Source organism: Triticum dicoccoides, chromosome 3B (assembly GCF_002162155.2).
Source record: "Triticum dicoccoides isolate Atlit2015 ecotype Zavitan chromosome 3B, WEW_v2.0, whole genome shotgun sequence".
NCBI classification, from domain to species: Eukaryota; Viridiplantae; Streptophyta; class Magnoliopsida; order Poales; family Poaceae; genus Triticum; species Triticum dicoccoides.
Window position 1 is genome coordinate 745,467,971 of NC_041385.1, and position 18,493 is coordinate 745,486,463.

The following is an 18,493-nucleotide window of genomic DNA, read 5'->3' on the forward strand; positions in this document are numbered from 1 at the left end:
AGTTGGCCCTGGAGTGCAGCGGGATCCTATAGCGCAAAATCCACTTACAAGATGCTTTGCCAGGGTATGACTTGGTTTGCCGCTGCTCAATGCATCTGGAGTAGTTGGGCGCCACTCAAGTGCAAAATCTTCGCTTGGCTTGCCTCCCAGTACCAGCTTTGGACTTCAGACCGAAGAGCGAGACATGGATTACAGGAGACAACTTCGGCATGCTACACTTGCTGTCAAGAAGAGGACACAATGGATCATATCCTAGCTTGATGCGTTTATGCGAGGCAAGTCTGGAGTCGCTGGTTCCAGTTCCTGCAAATCAACATTCAAACTCCAATCCCCGAAGACACATTCATGGAGTGGTGGGACAAGACACGTAAATCCTTTCAAGGCAAGGTCAAGAGAGGTTTCGACCCATTCGTCATCGTGACCGCGTGGCATCTATGGAAGCAAAGGAACGCAAGAGTGTTCAACCGGAATGATCAAGTTCGTTCGGACACAAGCCTAGTTCAACTAATACATGAGGAGATCAAACTCTGGAAGAAGGCGGGTATAGGAGTTGAGGGGCTAGATAGATTTGTGAGAGAGTAGTTTTTTTGTTTTTTCTTGTAGCCGGAGCTCCCGTGTAGGCATTCTCGTCTAGCACGGATTATTGTAAACATTATTTCTTTCTTCTATAAAAATACGGTACGCCATTGACGTACTCTCAAAAAAAAAGGACCTACACCGGCATGGACTTGGCCGGGACTGTGCACCCGGTACGCCGCCGGCCAGACCTTGATGTTCCCGCTGCAGGCTGCATATGGGCGTCGACGTCGGGGCCGCGACTACGTCCATCGTTGTCGCTGCATATGCAAATCTATGCATGCATGTAAGCTTCAAAATTTAATCTCATGTTACTCACTCCATTTTTAAATATAAGTCATTTTTAAATATTTCAATAAAGACTACATACACATGTATATAAACATACTCCATTCGTTCCTAAATATTTTGTCTTTCTAGAGATTTTAAATGGACTACCACATACGGATGTATATAGATATATTTTAAAGTGTTGATTCACTCATTTTGCTTCGTATGTAGTCACTTGTTGAAATCTCTAGAAAGACAAATATTTAGAAATGAAGGGAGTATTTTAGAAAGTAGATTCACTCATTTTGCTTCGTATTAGTCCGCACTAGAATCTGCAAAAAAAGACTACCCTAGATCAAAGTGGTCATACAAGAACACCCAACACACGCGCTTACATGCATGCATAGAATCGATCTTCTTTCCTTTCACTTTTTCACAATCTAAATCAGCTACGCGTGTGTGTATGCTTGAGTCGTCTAAGTATATGCAAGTTAAGCATCTGCTCGATCTGTGTATGCGCGCCCAGACTCATTTCGGTTCTGCAGGCCTAGAGCTCACCACCTACCGCCAGCCGCCGTCTGCGAGAAGAAGAAGGACGCCGGCGTGGACTTGGCCGGGCTGAGCACCCGGTACCCCGCAGGCCGGACCTTGATGTTCCCGCTGCCGCCGCGCTGTAGGCCGCAAATCGGCGTCGTCGGCGCCGAGGCGACCTCGCCGTCGTCGTCATCGTGGACGTCGTGGTCCATGTGCCAGAGCACGTCGAGGAAGGCGTCGACGGAGCAGGGCAGCGTGAGGGGCCCCTGCGCCGCGTAGCCGTACTCCTGCTCGGCGTCGTCGAGGAGGCGGCGGAAGAGCGGGTGGTCACTTGTTGAAATCTCTGCGCGCCTAGAGCTCACCTCCTACCGCCAGCCGCCGTCTGCGAGAAGAAGAAGGAAGCCGGCGTGGACTTGGCCGGGCTGAGCACCCGGTACCCCGCCGGCCGGACCTTGATGTTCCCGCTGCCGGCGCGCTGCAGGCCGCATATGGGCGTCGACGGGGCCACGGCGGCCTCGCCATCGTCGTCGTCCTGGACGTCGTGGTCCATGTGCCAGAGCACGTCGAGGAAGGCGTCGACGGAGCAGGGCAGCGCGAGCGGCCCCTGCGCCGCGTAGCCGTACTCCTGCTCTGCGTCGTCGAGGAGGCGGCGGAAGAGCGGGTGGTTGGCGCGGTCGGCGCGCACCACGAACCGCTCCCGCTCCGGGCCCACGTACACCGAGAAGCACCCCGGCGCCACCGCCGCCGACGACTTGCCGCCGCTGTTCAGCCCGGACCTGCACCGCTCCAGGGTCCTCGACACCAGGCTCTTCCTTGCTCCCTTGCTCGCCGCCATGCCGCTGGTGGACGTCGACCGAGTCGAGACGGTGAGCGGATGCGCCGGCCGGATTGTAAGCAAGATGGCATGCATGAGAGAGGGGGCCGGCCGCGTTGTGTGTATATATATGGGTACAAGGCTACAAGCCAAGCAAAAGGTAGGTGTAGCAGCTAGCGGCTAGCTGAAGACGGAGGGCGACATGGCGTGCGGTGTGACATGGTGGGCTAGCCCCATTAGTTGACCTGAAGCGAGGGCATGCATTGACTTATGACTCGTCGCGAGCAGCAGCGCAGGGTCATATGGTGCAGGACGATCGAGGAGGAAGGCAAAGGGGGAGATGTACTCCTACACTCTAAGTAATATAATTAGGGTAATTAACAACTGACTTAGGGCCGGCTAATTAACTAAGTGGTTAGCAATAGATACTCAGCTAGTACTATATGAGTAGTACTGGCCCTGCATGTGCATCGACGGAGAAAAGGAAGCTAATCGGCTGTGGAAAAGCTAATCGGGAAAGGTACGTGGTGTGGCTACTTAATCCGGGTGGGATGTAGTAGTATTATCAAATGGGCAATAATTGTCTTAGTTTAGTGGTCGACGCCATGGTCAACGCCGCCCGAATGTGATGTGGAAGAAGCACTGCATCTGCATCGCTAGGCTTTGCTATGGCTACACACAGTGGCGGAGCTACATGCAGTCCTGGGGTGGCCACTGCCCCCCAGCCCTGGCCTAATCACTGAAGGAATTTTTTTATTGAAGGGTTAAATTAAGGAAAGTTTAGCCATTTGGCCCCCTCAAATATGTGTATTTCTTGTTTGGCCCCCCCGAGATCTTTTGCTAGCTCCGCCACTGGCTACACATATGCACCAACTGACAAATCTCTTCTGAGAAAAGATCTCTATATTTCGGTGACGATTACTTAATTACGAGTATATTCCACTTTCAACTCACGTGTTGTGGCTTTGTGATATGTTTTTTTAACACATTTCAAAAATCTTGTCAGATTTTTGCACCGTAGTAGTGCTCTTGTAACATCTATTTTCACATACTTTTGTTTTCGGAAACACTAAATCAATTTTTTAGGCATGACAAATCTGATGTTTTTCATGGCAATTTATATTGGCGCGGTGACGGGAAATTTGGTTTGCAAGCATGCAATTTTCTAACAGAAAAATAACTGAGACAGATTTACCATGCTCGTCAACTAAACTTGCCATCCTCCAAGAACATAATTTACCATGAAAAATGTTCAATTTGCCATAGTCAAAAAACTGACGTGGGATCTACAATGGAGTCATTTATTTTTGCCCAAAGTTAATGCTGAATCCATCCTCTTGTTTTTACCTACACATGTATGGGTCTATTTTGCGCAAAACCGATATTTCAGTAATGATTAGTATCTTTGTAACGCCTTGGCCACAGTCACCGGTTCCCGGCAGTTACTCTTGGCGGAATCTAGACTGGCCCCATAGAGTAGCATTAGTCTTTTTTGCGCACTCTATCCTCACTTGTGCACGCCCGGGACCAACTTTCCGGCTGGTCACCCATTCTCAAATCGCTCCAAGCCAAGCATGCTTAACTTTAGAGTTCGTTTTGAATGAGCTCTTGAAAAAGAAGGAATTCTATGTTGATATCAGTAGTTTATCATTCCTATTAAGCCAAGCTCTCACATACACCCCCAGTTAAAAGGAACGGACGTCCTCGTCACCCTATCAGGAACGTTCCCTCTTGGTACACATATGTGCATCCAGCCCGGCACATGTGCCATGTCCTGTGCCACAAGGGGCCACATGCGTCATGCGCCACATGCCCGCGCACCTGACTCGTACATGCCCGTGTAACCGTCAGGGTCAGCTCTGATACTAATTGTAATGCCTCGGCCACATACACTGGTTCCTGATCGTTACTCCTGACGGGACCTAGACTGGCCAAATAGACCAACACGAGTCTTTCCTGTCACCCGGGACCAACTTCCCGGTCGGTCCCCATTCTCAAATTGCTTCAAGCCAAGCACACTTAACTTTGGAGTTCTTTTCACTCCCGAGAAAAGAAGGAATTTCTTGTTGATATGAGTAGTCTATCATTTCTACTAGGCCAGGCTCTCATAATCTTCTACTTTCTACTCTCGTGCCGTCAATCCTGACTTTGTGACAAATTTTATATCATTTTAAAAATCTTGTCAGATCTTGTGACATGGATTTCTTACCTAATTTTGTTTTTACTCCAAAACAGAAAATTAAACCCACTTGACAGTAGAGGCGGTTTCATGGCACCAAGGGCCTTGTGGTATTTTGGTTCCCGTGAATAGACGGTTTTGATCCTGCGGATTACCACCCTATGCTTTGGCCCGAGTTGACGGTTGTGGTGGCAATGGTGGTGCTAAGAACTTTTTGGTCATTGGCTCTCAAGTTTTGTTGTAGTTTGTTATCTTCTTCTAGCCCATATGATGAGAAATCAGTGGTCCGACGGGTGAGGGCTTTTGGAGGCCGAGCTCCACAGAGCTCGTTTTGAAAATACGAATTTCCACAACGTGAAAACATTTGTATACATTCACACACATGTGTATTGTGTATGTGCAAAAATTCATAACCATATACTTTCACATGTAATGTACAAAATAAAGACAAAAACGTATTTCTAAAATGGGCCGATTTTTTTGTTGGGCCGGATTTTTTCTGTACAACCTACAAATCACAAAAAATTCAAATGATTTTTTCACACGTGCGTGCGGAAATCATATAAGTTTCTGTTGATTTTTTAAAAAACTTTCAAATATGCCTTTTGATTTTTTTTCAAAATACCGAGCTCCGTAGAGCTCGGCCTCCATTCGCATTTTTCGGTGGTCCGACGTCCTATCTTGAGAGGGTGTGTCCTTAGTCTTTTCAATGATATAATGTTTCACTTATTGGGTGAACAGCGTACCATTCACAATATTTGAGGGTTTTTTTTGTTGCGAGAACACAATATTTGAGGCTAGTCTAGGTTGTGCAGGTTTATTTCCATGCAATGTTTTTTCACCGACGGATATAGAAGAAAATCAAGATGTAAAAAGTAAAACAAAAAAATGACGACTATGAAGTACCATGATGTAATTTTTTGGTTTATCCGAATGTTTGCTGTTCATTTTATTTAGGTGTCCTCGATCCAATGTGCTTTATTTGGTTATGTATAAATATAATAATAAGTGGAAACCTTAATAGGAATTAGTAGGAGGTTATAGATCTATCCATAACTAATCTCTCGCCCTCTAATTTCAGTGGGGTGGGCCCCTCACCGTAAATTTTATCCAATCAAACAATCCCACCTAAGCACCTTCATTAATCTCGTAATAATCTATCTGTGTGTGTAGCATTGCTCAATAATTATACTCTTCAACTAATCAACACCGGCGAACCAACCTGTGGTTGAGTTGGTTAGGTGGACAGTGGTATCCCCAACCCACTGAAGGAAATATGCCCTAGAGGCAATAATAAAGTTATTATTTATTTCCTTATATCATGATAAATGTTTATTATTCATGGAATTGTATTAACCGGAAACATAATACATGTGTGAATACATAGACAAACTGAGTGTCACTAGTATGCCTCTACTTGACTAGCTTGTTGATCAAAGATGGTTATGTTTCCTAACCATAGACATGTGTTGTCATTTGATTAACGGGATCACATCATTAGGAGAATGATGTGATTGACATGACCCATTCCGTTATCTTAGCACTCGATCGTTTAGTATATTGCTATTGCTTTCTTCATGACTTATACATGTTCATATGACTATGACATTATGCAACTCCCGTTTACCGGAGGAACACTTTGTGTGCTACCAAACGTCACAACGTAACTGGGCGATTATAAAGGTGCTCTACAGGTGTCTCCGAAGGTACATGTTGGGTTGGCGTATTTCGAGATTAGGATTTGTCACTCCGATTGTCGGAGAGGTATCTCTGGGCCCTCTCGGTAATGCACATCACTATAAGCCTTGCAAGCAATGTAGCTAATGAGTTAGTTACGGAATGATGCATTACGTAACGAGTAAAGAGACTTGCCGGTAACGAGATTGAACTAGGTATTAGATACCGACGATCGAATCTCGGGCAAGTAACATACCGATGACAAAGGGAACAACGTATGTTGTTATGCGGTCTGACCGATAAAGATCTTCGTAGAATATGTGGGAGCCAATATGAGCATCCAGGTTCCGCTATTGGTTATTGACCGGAGACGTGTCTCGGTCATGTCTACATAGTTCTCGAACCCATAGGGTCCGCACGCTTAAGGTTTCGATGATAGTTATATTATGAGTTTATGAGTTTTGATGTATCGAAGGAGTTCGGAGTCCCAGATGAGATCGGGGACATGACGAGGAGTCTCGAAATGGTCGAGACGTAAAGATTGATATATTGGACGAATATATTCGGAGTTCGAAAAGGTTTCGAGTGATTCGGGTATTTTTGGGGGTACCGAGGAGTCACGGGAATACGAGGAAGAAGCAATGGGCCTCATGGGCCAACTGGTGGAAGAGAGGAGGTAGGGCGCGCGGCCCCCCTAGCCCAAACCGAATTGGACTAGGGGGCCGGCCCCCCTTTCCTCCTTTTCCTCCCTCTCCTTCCTTCTCCTTCTACTTCCCTTCCTTCCCCTCTCCTAGTTGGACTAGGAAAGGAGGGAGTCCTACTCCCGGTGGGAGTAGGACTCCTCCCTGGCGCGCCCTCCCTTGGCCGGCCGCCCCCTCCCCCTTGCTCCTTTATATACGGGGGCAGGGGGCACCCCATGACACACAAGTTGATCATCGTGATCGTTCCTTAGCCGTGTGCGGTGCCCCCTCCACCATATTCCACCTCGGTCATACTGTTGCGGTGCTTAGGCGAAGCCTTGTGTCGGTAGAACATCATCATCGTCACCACGCCATCATGCTGACGGAACTCATCCCCGACACCCTGCTGGATCGGAGTCCGGGGATCGTCATCGAGCTGAACGTGTGCTGAACTCGGAGGTGCCGTACGTTCGGTGCTTGGATCGGTCGGATCGTGAAGACGTACGACTACATCAACCGCATTGTCATAACGCTTCCGCTTACGGTCTACGAGGGTACGTGGACAACACTCTCCCCTCTTGTTGCTATGCATCACCATGATCTTGCGTGTGCGTAGGATTTTTTTTAAAATTACTACGTTCCCCAACAGTGGCATCCGAGCCTGGTTTTATGCGTAGATGTCATATGCACGAGTAGAACAAAAGTGAGTTGTGGGCGATATAAGTCATACTTCTTACCAGCATGTCATACTTTGGTTCGGCGGTATTGTTGGATGAAGCGGCCCGGACCGCGTACGCTTACGCGAGACTACTTTTACCGCCGTGCTTTGCACACAGGTGACTAACGGGTGTCTGTTTCTCCAACTTTAGTTGAACCGAGTGTGGCTACGCCCGGTCCTTGCGAAGGTTAAAATAGCACCAACTTGACAAACTATTGTTGTGGTTTTGATGCGTAGGTAAGAACGATTCTTGCTAAGCCCGTAGCAGCCACGCAAAATTTGCAACAACAAAGTAGAGGACGTCTAACTTGTTTTTGCAGGGCATGTTGTGATGTGATATGGTCAAGACGTGATGCTATATTTTATTGTATGAGATGGTCATGTTTTGTAACCGAAGTTATCGGCAACTGGCAGGAGCCATATGGTTGTCGCTTTATTGTATGAAATGCAAACGCCCTGTAATTGCTTTACTTTATCACTAAGCGGTAGCGATAGTCGTAGAAGAAATAGATGGCGTAACGACAACGATGCTACGGTGGAGATCAAGGTGTCGCGCCGGTGACGATGGTGATCACGACGGTGCTTCGGAGATGGAGATCACAAGCACAAGATGATGATGACCATATCATATCACGTATATTGATTGCATGTGATGTTTATCTTTTTGTGCATCTTATCTTGCTTTGATTGACGGTAGCATTATAAGATGATCTCTCACTAAATTTCTAGATAAAAGTGTTCGCCCTGAGTATGCACCGTTGCCAAAGTTCGTCATGTCCAGACACCACGTGATGATCGGGTGTGATAAGCTCTACGTCCATCTATAACGGGTGCAAGCCAGTTTTGCACACGCAGAATACTCAGGTTAAACTTGACGAGCCTAGCATATGCAGATATGGCCTCGGAACACTGAGACCGAAAGGTCGAGCGTGAATCATATAGTAGATATGATCAACATAGTGATGTTCACCATTGAAAACTACTCCATTTCACGTGATGATCAGTTATGGTTTAGTTGATTTGGATCACGTGATCACTTAGAGGATTAGAGAGATGTCTTTCTAAGTGGGAGTTCTTAAGTAATATGATTAATTGAACTTTAATTTATCATGAACTTAGTCCTGGTAGTATTTTGCAAAATTATGTTGTAGATCAATAGCTCACGTTATTTCTTCCCTATGTTTTTTATATATGTTCCTAGAGAAAACTAAGTCGAAAGATGTTAGTAGCAATGATACGGACTTGGTCCGTGATCTGAGGTTTATCCTCATTGCTGCACAGAAAAATTATGTCCTTGATGCACCGCTAGGTGACAGACCTATTGCAGGAGCAGATGCAGACGTTATGAACGTTTAGCTAGCTCAATATGATGACTACTTGATAGTTTTGTGCACCATGCTTTATGGCTTAGAATCGGGACTTCAAAGACGTTTTGAACATCATGGACCATATGAGATGTTCCAGGAGTTGAAGTTAATATTTCAAGCAAATACCCGAGTTGAGAGATATGAAGTCTCCAACAAGTTCTATAGCTAAAAGATGGAGGAGAATCGCTCAACTAGTGAGCATGTGCTCAGATTGTCTTGGTACTACAATCGCTTGAATCAAGTGGGAGTTAATCTTCCAGATAAGATAGTGATTGACAGAATTCTCTAGTCACCACCACCAAGTTAGTAGAACTTTGTGATGAACTATAATATGCAAGGGATGATGAAAACAATTCCCAACCTCTTCGCGATGCAAAAATCGGCGAAGGTAGAAATCAAAGAAAAACATCAAAGTGTTGATGGTGGACAAGATCACTAGTTTTAAGAAAAAGGGCAAAGGGAAGAAGGGGAACTTAAGAACAGCAAGCAAGTTGCTGCTCAAGTGAAGAAGCCCAAGTCTGGACCTAAGCCTAAGACTATGTGATTCTACTGCAAAGGGACTGGTCACTGGAAGTGGAACTACCCCAAGTATTTGGCGGATAAGAAGGATGGCAAAGTGAACATAGGTATATTTTATATACATGTTATTGATGTGTACTTTACTAGTGTTTATAGCAACCCCTTGGTATTTGATACTGGTTCAGTTGCTAAGAGTAGTAACTCGAAACGGGAGTTGCAGAATAAACAGAAACTAGTTGAGGGTGAGGTGACGATGTGTGTTGGAAGTAGTTCCAAAGATTGATATGATCATCATCGCACACTCCCTATACTTTCAGGATTAGTGTTGAACCTAAATAAGTGTTATTTGGTGTTTGTGTTGAGCATGAATGTGATTTGATCATGTTTATTGCAATACGGTTATTCATGTAAGTTAGAGAATAATTGTTGTTCTGTTTACATGAATAAAACCTTCTATGGTCATACACCCAATGAAAATGGTTTGTTGGATCTCGATCATGTGATACACATATTCATAATATTGAAGCCAAAAGATGTAAAGTTAATAATGATAGTGCAACTTATTTGTGGCACTGCCGTTTATGTCATATTGGTTTAAAGCGCATGAAGAAACTCCATGTTGATGGGCTTTTGGAATCACTTGATTATGAATCACTTGATGCTTCCAAACCATGCCTCATGGGCAAGATGACTAAGACTTCGTTCTCCGGAACAATGGAACGAGCAACATCTTTGTTGGAAATAATACATACTGATGTATGTGGTCCAATGAATGTTGAGGCTCGTGGCGAATATCGTTATTTTCTCACCTTCACAGATGATTTAAGCAGATATGGATATATCTACTTAATGAAACATAAGTCTGAAACATTTGAAAAGTTCAAAGAATTTCAGAGTGAAGTTGAAAATCATCGTAAAAGGAAAATAAAGTTTCTACGATCTGATCGTGGAGGAGAATATTTGAGTTACGAGTTTGGTCTACATTTGAAACAAAGCGGAATAGTTTCGCAACTCATGCCACCCGGAACACCACAACGTAATGGTGTGTCCGAACGTCGTAATCATACTTTATTGGATATGGTGCGATCTATGATGTATCTTACCGGTTTACCACCATCGTTTTGGGGTTATGCATTAGAGACAACTGCATTCACTTTAAATAGGGCACCATCAACATCCGTTGAGACGATGCCTTATGAACTGTGGTTTAGCAAGAAACCAAAGTTATCGTTTCTTAAAGTTTGGGGCTGCGATGCTTATGTGAAAAAGTTTCAACCTAATAAGCTCGAACCCAAATCGGAGAAGTGCGTCTTCATAAAATACCCAAAGGAAACTATTGGGTACACCTTCTATCACAGATCCGAAAGCAAGATATTCATTGCTAAGATAGATCCTTTCTAGAGAAGGAGTTTCTCTCGAAAGAAGTGAGTGGGAGAAAAGTAGCACTTGATAAGGTAATAGTACCTTCTCGTGAATTAGAAATTAGTTCATCACTGAAATCAGTTCCAGTGATTCCTACACGAATTAGTGAGGAAGCTAATGATGATGATCATGAAACTTCAGATCAAGTTACTACAGAACCTCGTGGGTCTTCCAGAGTATGGTCCGCACCAGAGTGGTAAGGTAATCTTGTTCTGGAAGTCATGTTACTAGACCATGATGAACCTACGAACTATGAGGAAGCGTTGATGAGCCCAGATTCCGCGAAATGGCTGGAGGCCATGAAATCTGAGATAGGATCCATGTATGAGAACAAAGTGTGGACTTTGGTGGACTTTCCCGATGATCGGCAATCCATGGAAAACAAATGGATCTTGAAGAGGAAGACGGACGTTGATAGTAGTGTTACTATCTACAAAGCTCGAATTATGGCAAAAGGTTTTCGACAAGTTCAAGGTGTTGAATACAATGAGATTTTCTCACTCGTATCGATGCTTAAAAGTCTATCCGAATCATGTTAGCAAATTGCCGCATTTTATAAAATCTGGCAAATGGATAAATAAAATTGCATTCCTTAATGGATTTATTAAAGAACAGTTGTATATGATACAACCATATGGTTTTGTCAATCTAAAGGTGCTAAAAAATATGCAAGCTCCAGCGATCCATCTATGGACTGGTGCAAGCATCTCGGAGTTGGAATATACGCTTTGATAAGTTGATCAAAGCATATAGTTTTAAAACAGACTTGCGGTGAAGCCTGTATTTACAAGAAAGTGGGTGGGAGCACTGCAACATTTCTGATAAGTATATGTGAATGACATATTGTTGATCGAAAATAATGTAGAATTATTCTGTAAAGCATAAAGGAGTGTTTGAAAGGAGTTTTTCAAAGAAAGACCTCAGTGAAGCTGCTTACATATTGAGCATCAAGATCTATAAAGATAGATCAAGACGCCTGATAAGTTTTTCAATGAATACATACCTTGACAAGATTTTGAAGTAGTTCAAAATGGAACAGTCAAAGAAAGAGTTCTTGCCTGTGTTACGAGGTGTGAAATTGAGTAAGACTCAAAGCCCGACCACGGCAGAAGATAGCAAGAGAATGAAAGTCATTCCCTATGCCTCAGCCATAGATTCTATAAAGTATGCCATGTTGTGTACCAGATCTATTGCATACCCTACCACTAAGTATTGGCAAGGGAGTGCAATAGTGATCTAGGAGTAGATCAATGGACAGCGGTCAAGAATATCCTTAGTAAGGAATAAGGAGATGTTTCTCGATTATGGAGGTGATAAAAAGAGTTCGTCGTAAAGAGTTACATCGATGCAAGCTTTTACACTGATCCAGATGACTCTAAGTCTCAATCTGGATACATATTGAAAATGGGAGCAATTAGCTAGAGTAGCTTCGTGCAGATCATTGTAGACATAGAATATGTGCAAAATACATACGGCTCTGAATGTGACAGACCCGTTGACTAAACTTCTCTCACGAGCAAAACATGATCATACCTTCTTACTCTTTGGGTGTTAATCACATAGCGATGTGAACTAGATTATTGACTCTAGTAAACCCTTTGGGTGTTGTTCACCTGACGATGTGAACTATGGGTATTAATCACATACAGATGTGAGTATTGGTGTTAAATCACATGGCGATGTGAACTAGATTATTGACTCTAGTGCAAGTGAGAGACTGAAGGAAATATGCCCTAGCGGCAATAATAAAGTTATTATTTATTTCCTTATATCATGATAAATGTTTATTATTCATGCTAGAATTGTATTAACCGGAAACATAATACATGTGTGAATACATAGACAAACTGAGTGTCACTAGTATGCCTCTACTTGACTAGCTTGTTGATCAAAGATGGTTATGTTTCCTAACCATAGACATGTGTTGTCATTTGATTAACGGGATCACATCATTAGGAGAATGATGTGATTGACATGATCCATTCCGTTAGCTTAGCACTCGATCGTTTAGTATATTGCTATTGCTTTCTTCATGACTTATACATGTTCCTATGACTATGAGATTATGCAACTCCCGTTTACCGGAGGAACACTTTGTGTGCTACCAAACATCACAACGTAACTGGGTGATTATAAAGGTGCTCTACAGGTGTCTCTGAAGGTACATGTTGGGTTGGCGTATTTCGAGATTAGGATTTGTCACTCCGATTGTCGGAGAGGTATCTCTGGGCCATCTCGGTAATGCACATCACTATAAGCCTTGCAAGCAATGTAGCTAATGAGTTAGTTACGGAATGATGCATTACGTAACGAGTAAAGAGACTTGTCGGTAATGAGATTGAACTAGGTATTGGATACCGACGATCGAATCTCGGGCAAGTAACATACCGATGACAAAGGGAACAACGTATGTTGTTATGCGGTCTGACCGATAAAGATCTTCGTAGAATATGTGGGAGCCAATATGAGCATCCAGGTTCCGCTATTGGTTATTGACCGGAGACGTGTCTTGGTCATGTCTACATAGTTCTCGAACCCGTAGGGTCCGCATGCTTAAGGTTTCGATGACAGTTATATTATGAGTTTATGAGTTTTGATGTACCGAAGGAGTTTCGGAGTCCCGGATGAGATCGGGGACATGACGAGGAGTCTCGAAATGGTCGAGACGTAAAGATCGATATATTGGACGACTATATTCGGAGTTCGGAAAGATTCCTAGTGATTCAGGTATTTTCGGGGGTACCGGGGAGTTACGGGAATACGAGGAAGAAGCAATGGGCCTCATGGGCCAAGTGGTGGAAGAGAGGAGGCAGGGCGCGCGGCCCCCCCTAGCCCAAACCGAATTGGACTAGCGGGCCGGGCTCCCTTTCCTCCTTTTCCTCCCTCTCCTTCCTTCTCCGTCTACTTTCCTTCCTTCTCCTCTCCTAGTTGGACTAGGAAAGGAGGGAGTCCTACTCCCGGCGGGAGTAGGACTCCTCCCTGGCGCGCCCTCCCTTGGCCGGCCGCCCCCTCCCCCTTGCTCCTTTATATACGGGGGCAGGGGGCACCCCATGACACACAAGTTGATCATCGTGATCGTTCCTTAGCCGTGTGCGGTGCCCCCCTCCATCATATTCCACCTCGGTCATATCATTGCGGTGCTTAGGCGAAGCCCTGCGTCGGTAGAACATCATCATCGTCACCACGCCGTCGTGCTGACGGAACTCATCTCCGACACCTGCTGGATCGGAGTCCGGGGATCGTCATCGAGCTGAACGTGTGCTGAACTCGGAGGTACTGTACGTTCGGTGCTTGGATTGGTCGGATCGTGAAGACGTACGACTACATCAACCGCGTTGTCATAACTCTTCCGCTTACGGTCTACGAGGGTACATGGACAACACTCTCCCCTCTCGTTGCTATGCATCACCATGATCTTGCGTGTGCGTAGGAATTTTTTTGAAATTACTACGTTCCCCAACACCCACCAGGGTTCAAATCCTGGTGCTTGCATTATTCCTGGATTAATTTCAGGATTTCCGGCGATGCGCTTTCAGTGGGAGAAGACGTTCCCGTCGACGACGAGGCGCCTACGGTGGCTTCGTAAATCTCAAGATGATATGCCGACTCAGTCTCTCGGAGGTGCTCATAGGGGTAGTGTGGGGACCCCGACTCATAAGTCGAGATCACCGAATGCACGTGTACAGTGATCCCAAAGATCAATGCTCACTGAACACACAGAAGCTGAATAACAAGAGTCTTACATCCATACATATCGTCTTACACAAATTATGACCATTATGGTCAAGTCTTACATTGATAAAGCCTTAAGGGCTGAACATCAAATGAAACACAAGCGACGGAAATCTTCGTTGATAAGTAGAACCCATGCCATCTGCCTTAACCCTACAGGCATTCTGACTGGGAAGCGTCCTAGTTCGCGTGTTCGTCACCAAAGAACTCTTCCTCGAACTCCTGCTCTTCCATCCCTGGTCAATTAAATAATCAGTGGCAAGCCAATGAGTACTTTGAATGTACTCGGAAGCAACCCATGATTTGGTTCAAAGTAGCAATGCAATTGTACAACAGGTAAGCAACCTAGCTTCAAGCTAGTTGGGATGTCCTATCAACTTGTGGGGTATGCATCAATGAACTTGGGTAACCTTGAGAACAGGTTACAGATATCAACATAAATAGGGTTTGAATCAATGCCATGCCATTCAACATGTCAAGTCACCACCTTGACACAAATAGTTCCTTTCCACACACACATGCACCAAGATTGTAAAATTTCTGGACATAGTTTAAGTAGCACCTCCCAACTGTCCATGACCGTGGACACGGCTATTTGAATAGTTTGACACTCTGCAGAGGTTGCGCACTTTACCCACAAGATCCGGGAAGCTTTCGTGTCATCCACGATCCCGCAGTACCTCAAGTACTCGGGGGAAGCACCCGATCATTACCTTTCCCAAGACGACACTAACATAGGGTCCACTCGTTGATACACAACCTTCGTGTATCAGCAAAAGATCGTGGGACTCTGCCCTTTTCACATTATCACGCATACACGAAGGGACCAATGGTGTGTCCGGTGCCCTGTGAAAACAGTCATGGCCGGTGGGCACCATGCTAGTATCAGCCTAAGTAATCGATAAAGCCCCGTCCCATAAAGGGGTAGAGTGGTTGCACATGTTTGGTTGGGATGGTAATCACACATAAATCTAATCCATCATCTTACACGCACACCAAAAGCTCTCTTCGGTACACCACTTCTTCCTCAAGTGGTGACCTTAGTTCAACATCTCCCAAGGGCATTAGTGGCACCCGATGGGGTTTCGAAAGAATGTAACCACGAAGAGTTCATGGTACACATGCATCATTATGCATCAACTAGTCTCTTGACAATGCAATCATGAACAAGGTAAAGTCATGAGTAGGGGTATGCATCATGTGATGGTTCACAACAAGTTTACCACCGTCATATTTCATCATCATGCAATCGGAAAAAAGGTATCGATGAACAAGAGGGGTGTCATGGTCAAAGGGCTGCTTGCCTTGATTGGCTTGTTCTTTGAGGTCTTCAAATCCTTCTCCTCCTTCTTCTTTAGCAACTTCGTCAAATATGGGATCTAATCGTCGTAAGAAAATAACGAAAAAAATAAGACAATAATGAAAACAGAAAAATCAAAGTGCTCAAAAAAATGTCAACTTATTTTTGTAAAATACTAGGAGGAAAACTAGGAAGGGGAAAAATCTTAGTTTTGGATTTGGAGTTAGGGGTACAGAGTAGTGGATTTTTAAACAGGGATTTTATTGTTCAAATTTGAATTTAAATTTGAACAGTGCCGAAAAGTGTAATGGATGTGTATGAAAGCTACATCAATAAATAGGAGTTGGAATTATTGCATTTGGATAGATATTTTATCCTATGGAATTTTTGGAAAAGTGACAGAAAAAGAAAAAGAAAAGTGGCACTGTGCCACTGGGCCAGAAAGGCCACAGTGCAGCAGGCCCAGAGGGAAATCAGCCCGCGCGAGGCCGCCACGTCGAAGGCGTAAAGGCGAAGTACGCCTTCAGCCGATGGGCGAACCGGTGCGCGCGCGTGTGCGTTTTGAAACCTGACGGGTGGGTCCCACCCGTCAAGGCGTGAGGCTGACGGACAAAGCCCACGGCCGTCATCATCTACCTCCGTCCAGAGGCGACGGCGAGCTCGCCGGCGGCGATATAGGGCACGGGGGGATGCGTGGGTGGTACCATTGGACTCAGGGGATGTCGCCGTTCGGGTGGTGGTGGAGATGGTCGCCGGAGCAGCCTGGTTCGCCGGCGACGAGGTCATGCGGCGGAGGTGCTTCGGGCGTCGATGGTTTCGGCCGTTCCCGGCTGCAAAAAGAGTGGGGAAGAGAGGGGAAAGGGTCAGCGATGCCGTGCGGTTCCGAGGCGGAGGAGGCCTGTACCGCGGGAACGCCGACGAGCCGAGGCGGCGGAGCTCGAGCTCGATCTCGAGCTCGGGCGGCTCTGGAGACAAATGGGTGGCGTGGGGGTTGATTAGGAGCATGGGGGAGCGACAGGGAGTGAAAGAGGGGCTCAAGGTTGCCTTTTATAAGCTGGCCGAGGTCCATCGTAGGCGTGGCCTACGAGTGCCCGCGGGATCGGCTCGGGTGGCCGTTAGAGAGGGAATGGAGGGCTAGAGGGCGTTCGTGGGAGTGGTTTAGGGTGCCAGGGAGAGAGAGGAGGAGTGGGACGAGCTGCGGGCGGGCCACAGGAGCGGCGCGAGCATTGGTCGAGCGGGGCAGCGCTCTGGCGCGAGCTGCAGGAGAGAGAGGAGGGCGCGGGAGCAAGTGGGCAGCCTGCTGGCGTGGAGAGGACGTCGAGGGGCATCGACTGGCACGCGGGGGAGACTCGAGGTGGTCGGGAGGCGCGGCGTCAATGGTCGGGTGCCCTGCCAGGCGCTCCAGAGCGCGACTTTGGCTGGCATCCGCGGTTTTCCCACGTCCTCGCGCGTCCACTTGTGTCTGGCAGCTGGAGGGGGCATGGGCAAAAGCTTGAGAGAGCCTTGGATGCTCTGGAAAGCTGAGGGGAGAGAAGGAGGCTGAGAGAGAGGGAGGAATCTGCTGTCCAGAGAAGAAAAATGGGGTTCCCCCTCCCTTTATCATTGCTTCCTCGGGCAGAAAAGCACCCAGGTGCTAGGGGGGAACTAGGAGAGGTTGTGGTAAAAAGTAGAGCTCATGGAGATTAGTGGGAGAGGCCAAAAATGAGATTTTGGTAAAGTGACAAAAGGTGTTTGATGCTGGTTTGGGCAAGTAGATAATTTCCATTTGTCATGTGACTCCACAGGGTGAAATGGCACATATAATTAGGGCCTTCCACCCATTTTAAGCTCATTTGTAAACCCTAGAAATTGGCAGGAATGAACTTGTGCAAATCTAGCTGAGCAAATCACTTCTCCTTGATGCACCACTTGGTGTGGTGGCCTCATTTGGTCATGTAATCATGCTCACAAAAGTTGGGATCAAGGAGAGAAAGTTGGTAGTACAAAGTTGTTCAAATTTGATTCTGGTCAGAGGGGGTTTTGGGGCATTTTTGTGAACCACAATGACCTTAATTGAGATGAGGCTTTGCAAGGTGATCACAATATGCATTTGTGACTTGCTGGATTTTCCTTGGATTTTTATGAAAATATTTCCTGTAGAAATATTTCAAATCCTTGAAATGGACAGGAATGGTTTTGGGAGGTTTTGTCCAATATTTTGAACATGACCTTGTGTTGAAACCCTTATATATGGAAAATATATGTCCATTGAGTTTTCCTGATTTTCCTCAAATATTTTTGAAGCTTTTAAATAATTTTAACCTATTAAAGACCATTTCTGGCCTAAAGAAAAAGCCTTTAAATAAAAGAGGAAAATTATTTTTAAAATTATATTTTTGTGGTTTATGGGGGTCCTATATCTAATAGGTTTCAAATATACTCTTTGAAATATTTTTCATACCCCAAATCAAGTACTTGCAGTGCAAACCTCAATTCAGGGGTTTTTGAAAAACTAATTTTTGAAAATACTAATTAGCCAAATTATTTCTGTGAGAAAATACTATATTGCACTATACACATGGCATAATCATTGGGCAGAAGTTTGGGGCAAGGAGATGAAGTATATAAGGTGGAGTTGTGTTGACTTTAAGGAGCACTTGAAAATTACAGAGAGAAAAAACCAACTCCAAATAAAAGCCAAATAATGCAAAAGTTTTTGTTGGTCC

At 45.3% G+C, this 18,493-nt stretch overlaps 1 protein-coding gene across 1 annotated transcript; it reads right to left on the reverse strand.

Moving 5' to 3' along the window:
* Positions 1-1,602: 1,602 nt before the first annotated feature.
* Positions 1,603-2,215, reverse strand: LOC119278213 (auxin-responsive protein SAUR71-like). Its single transcript, XM_037559570.1, has one exon. It carries the CDS (start codon positions 2,213-2,215, stop codon positions 1,739-1,741), a length of 477 nt encoding a protein of 158 aa, XP_037415467.1. The 3' UTR covers positions 1,603-1,738.
* Between the last annotated feature and the right edge of the window lie 16,278 nt (positions 2,216-18,493).

Coding starts and splice junctions, on each gene's coding strand:
- LOC119278213 (XM_037559570.1), bottom strand. CDS start 2,215: ATGGCGGCGAGCAAGGGAGCAAGGAAGAGCCTGGTGTCGAGGACCCTG.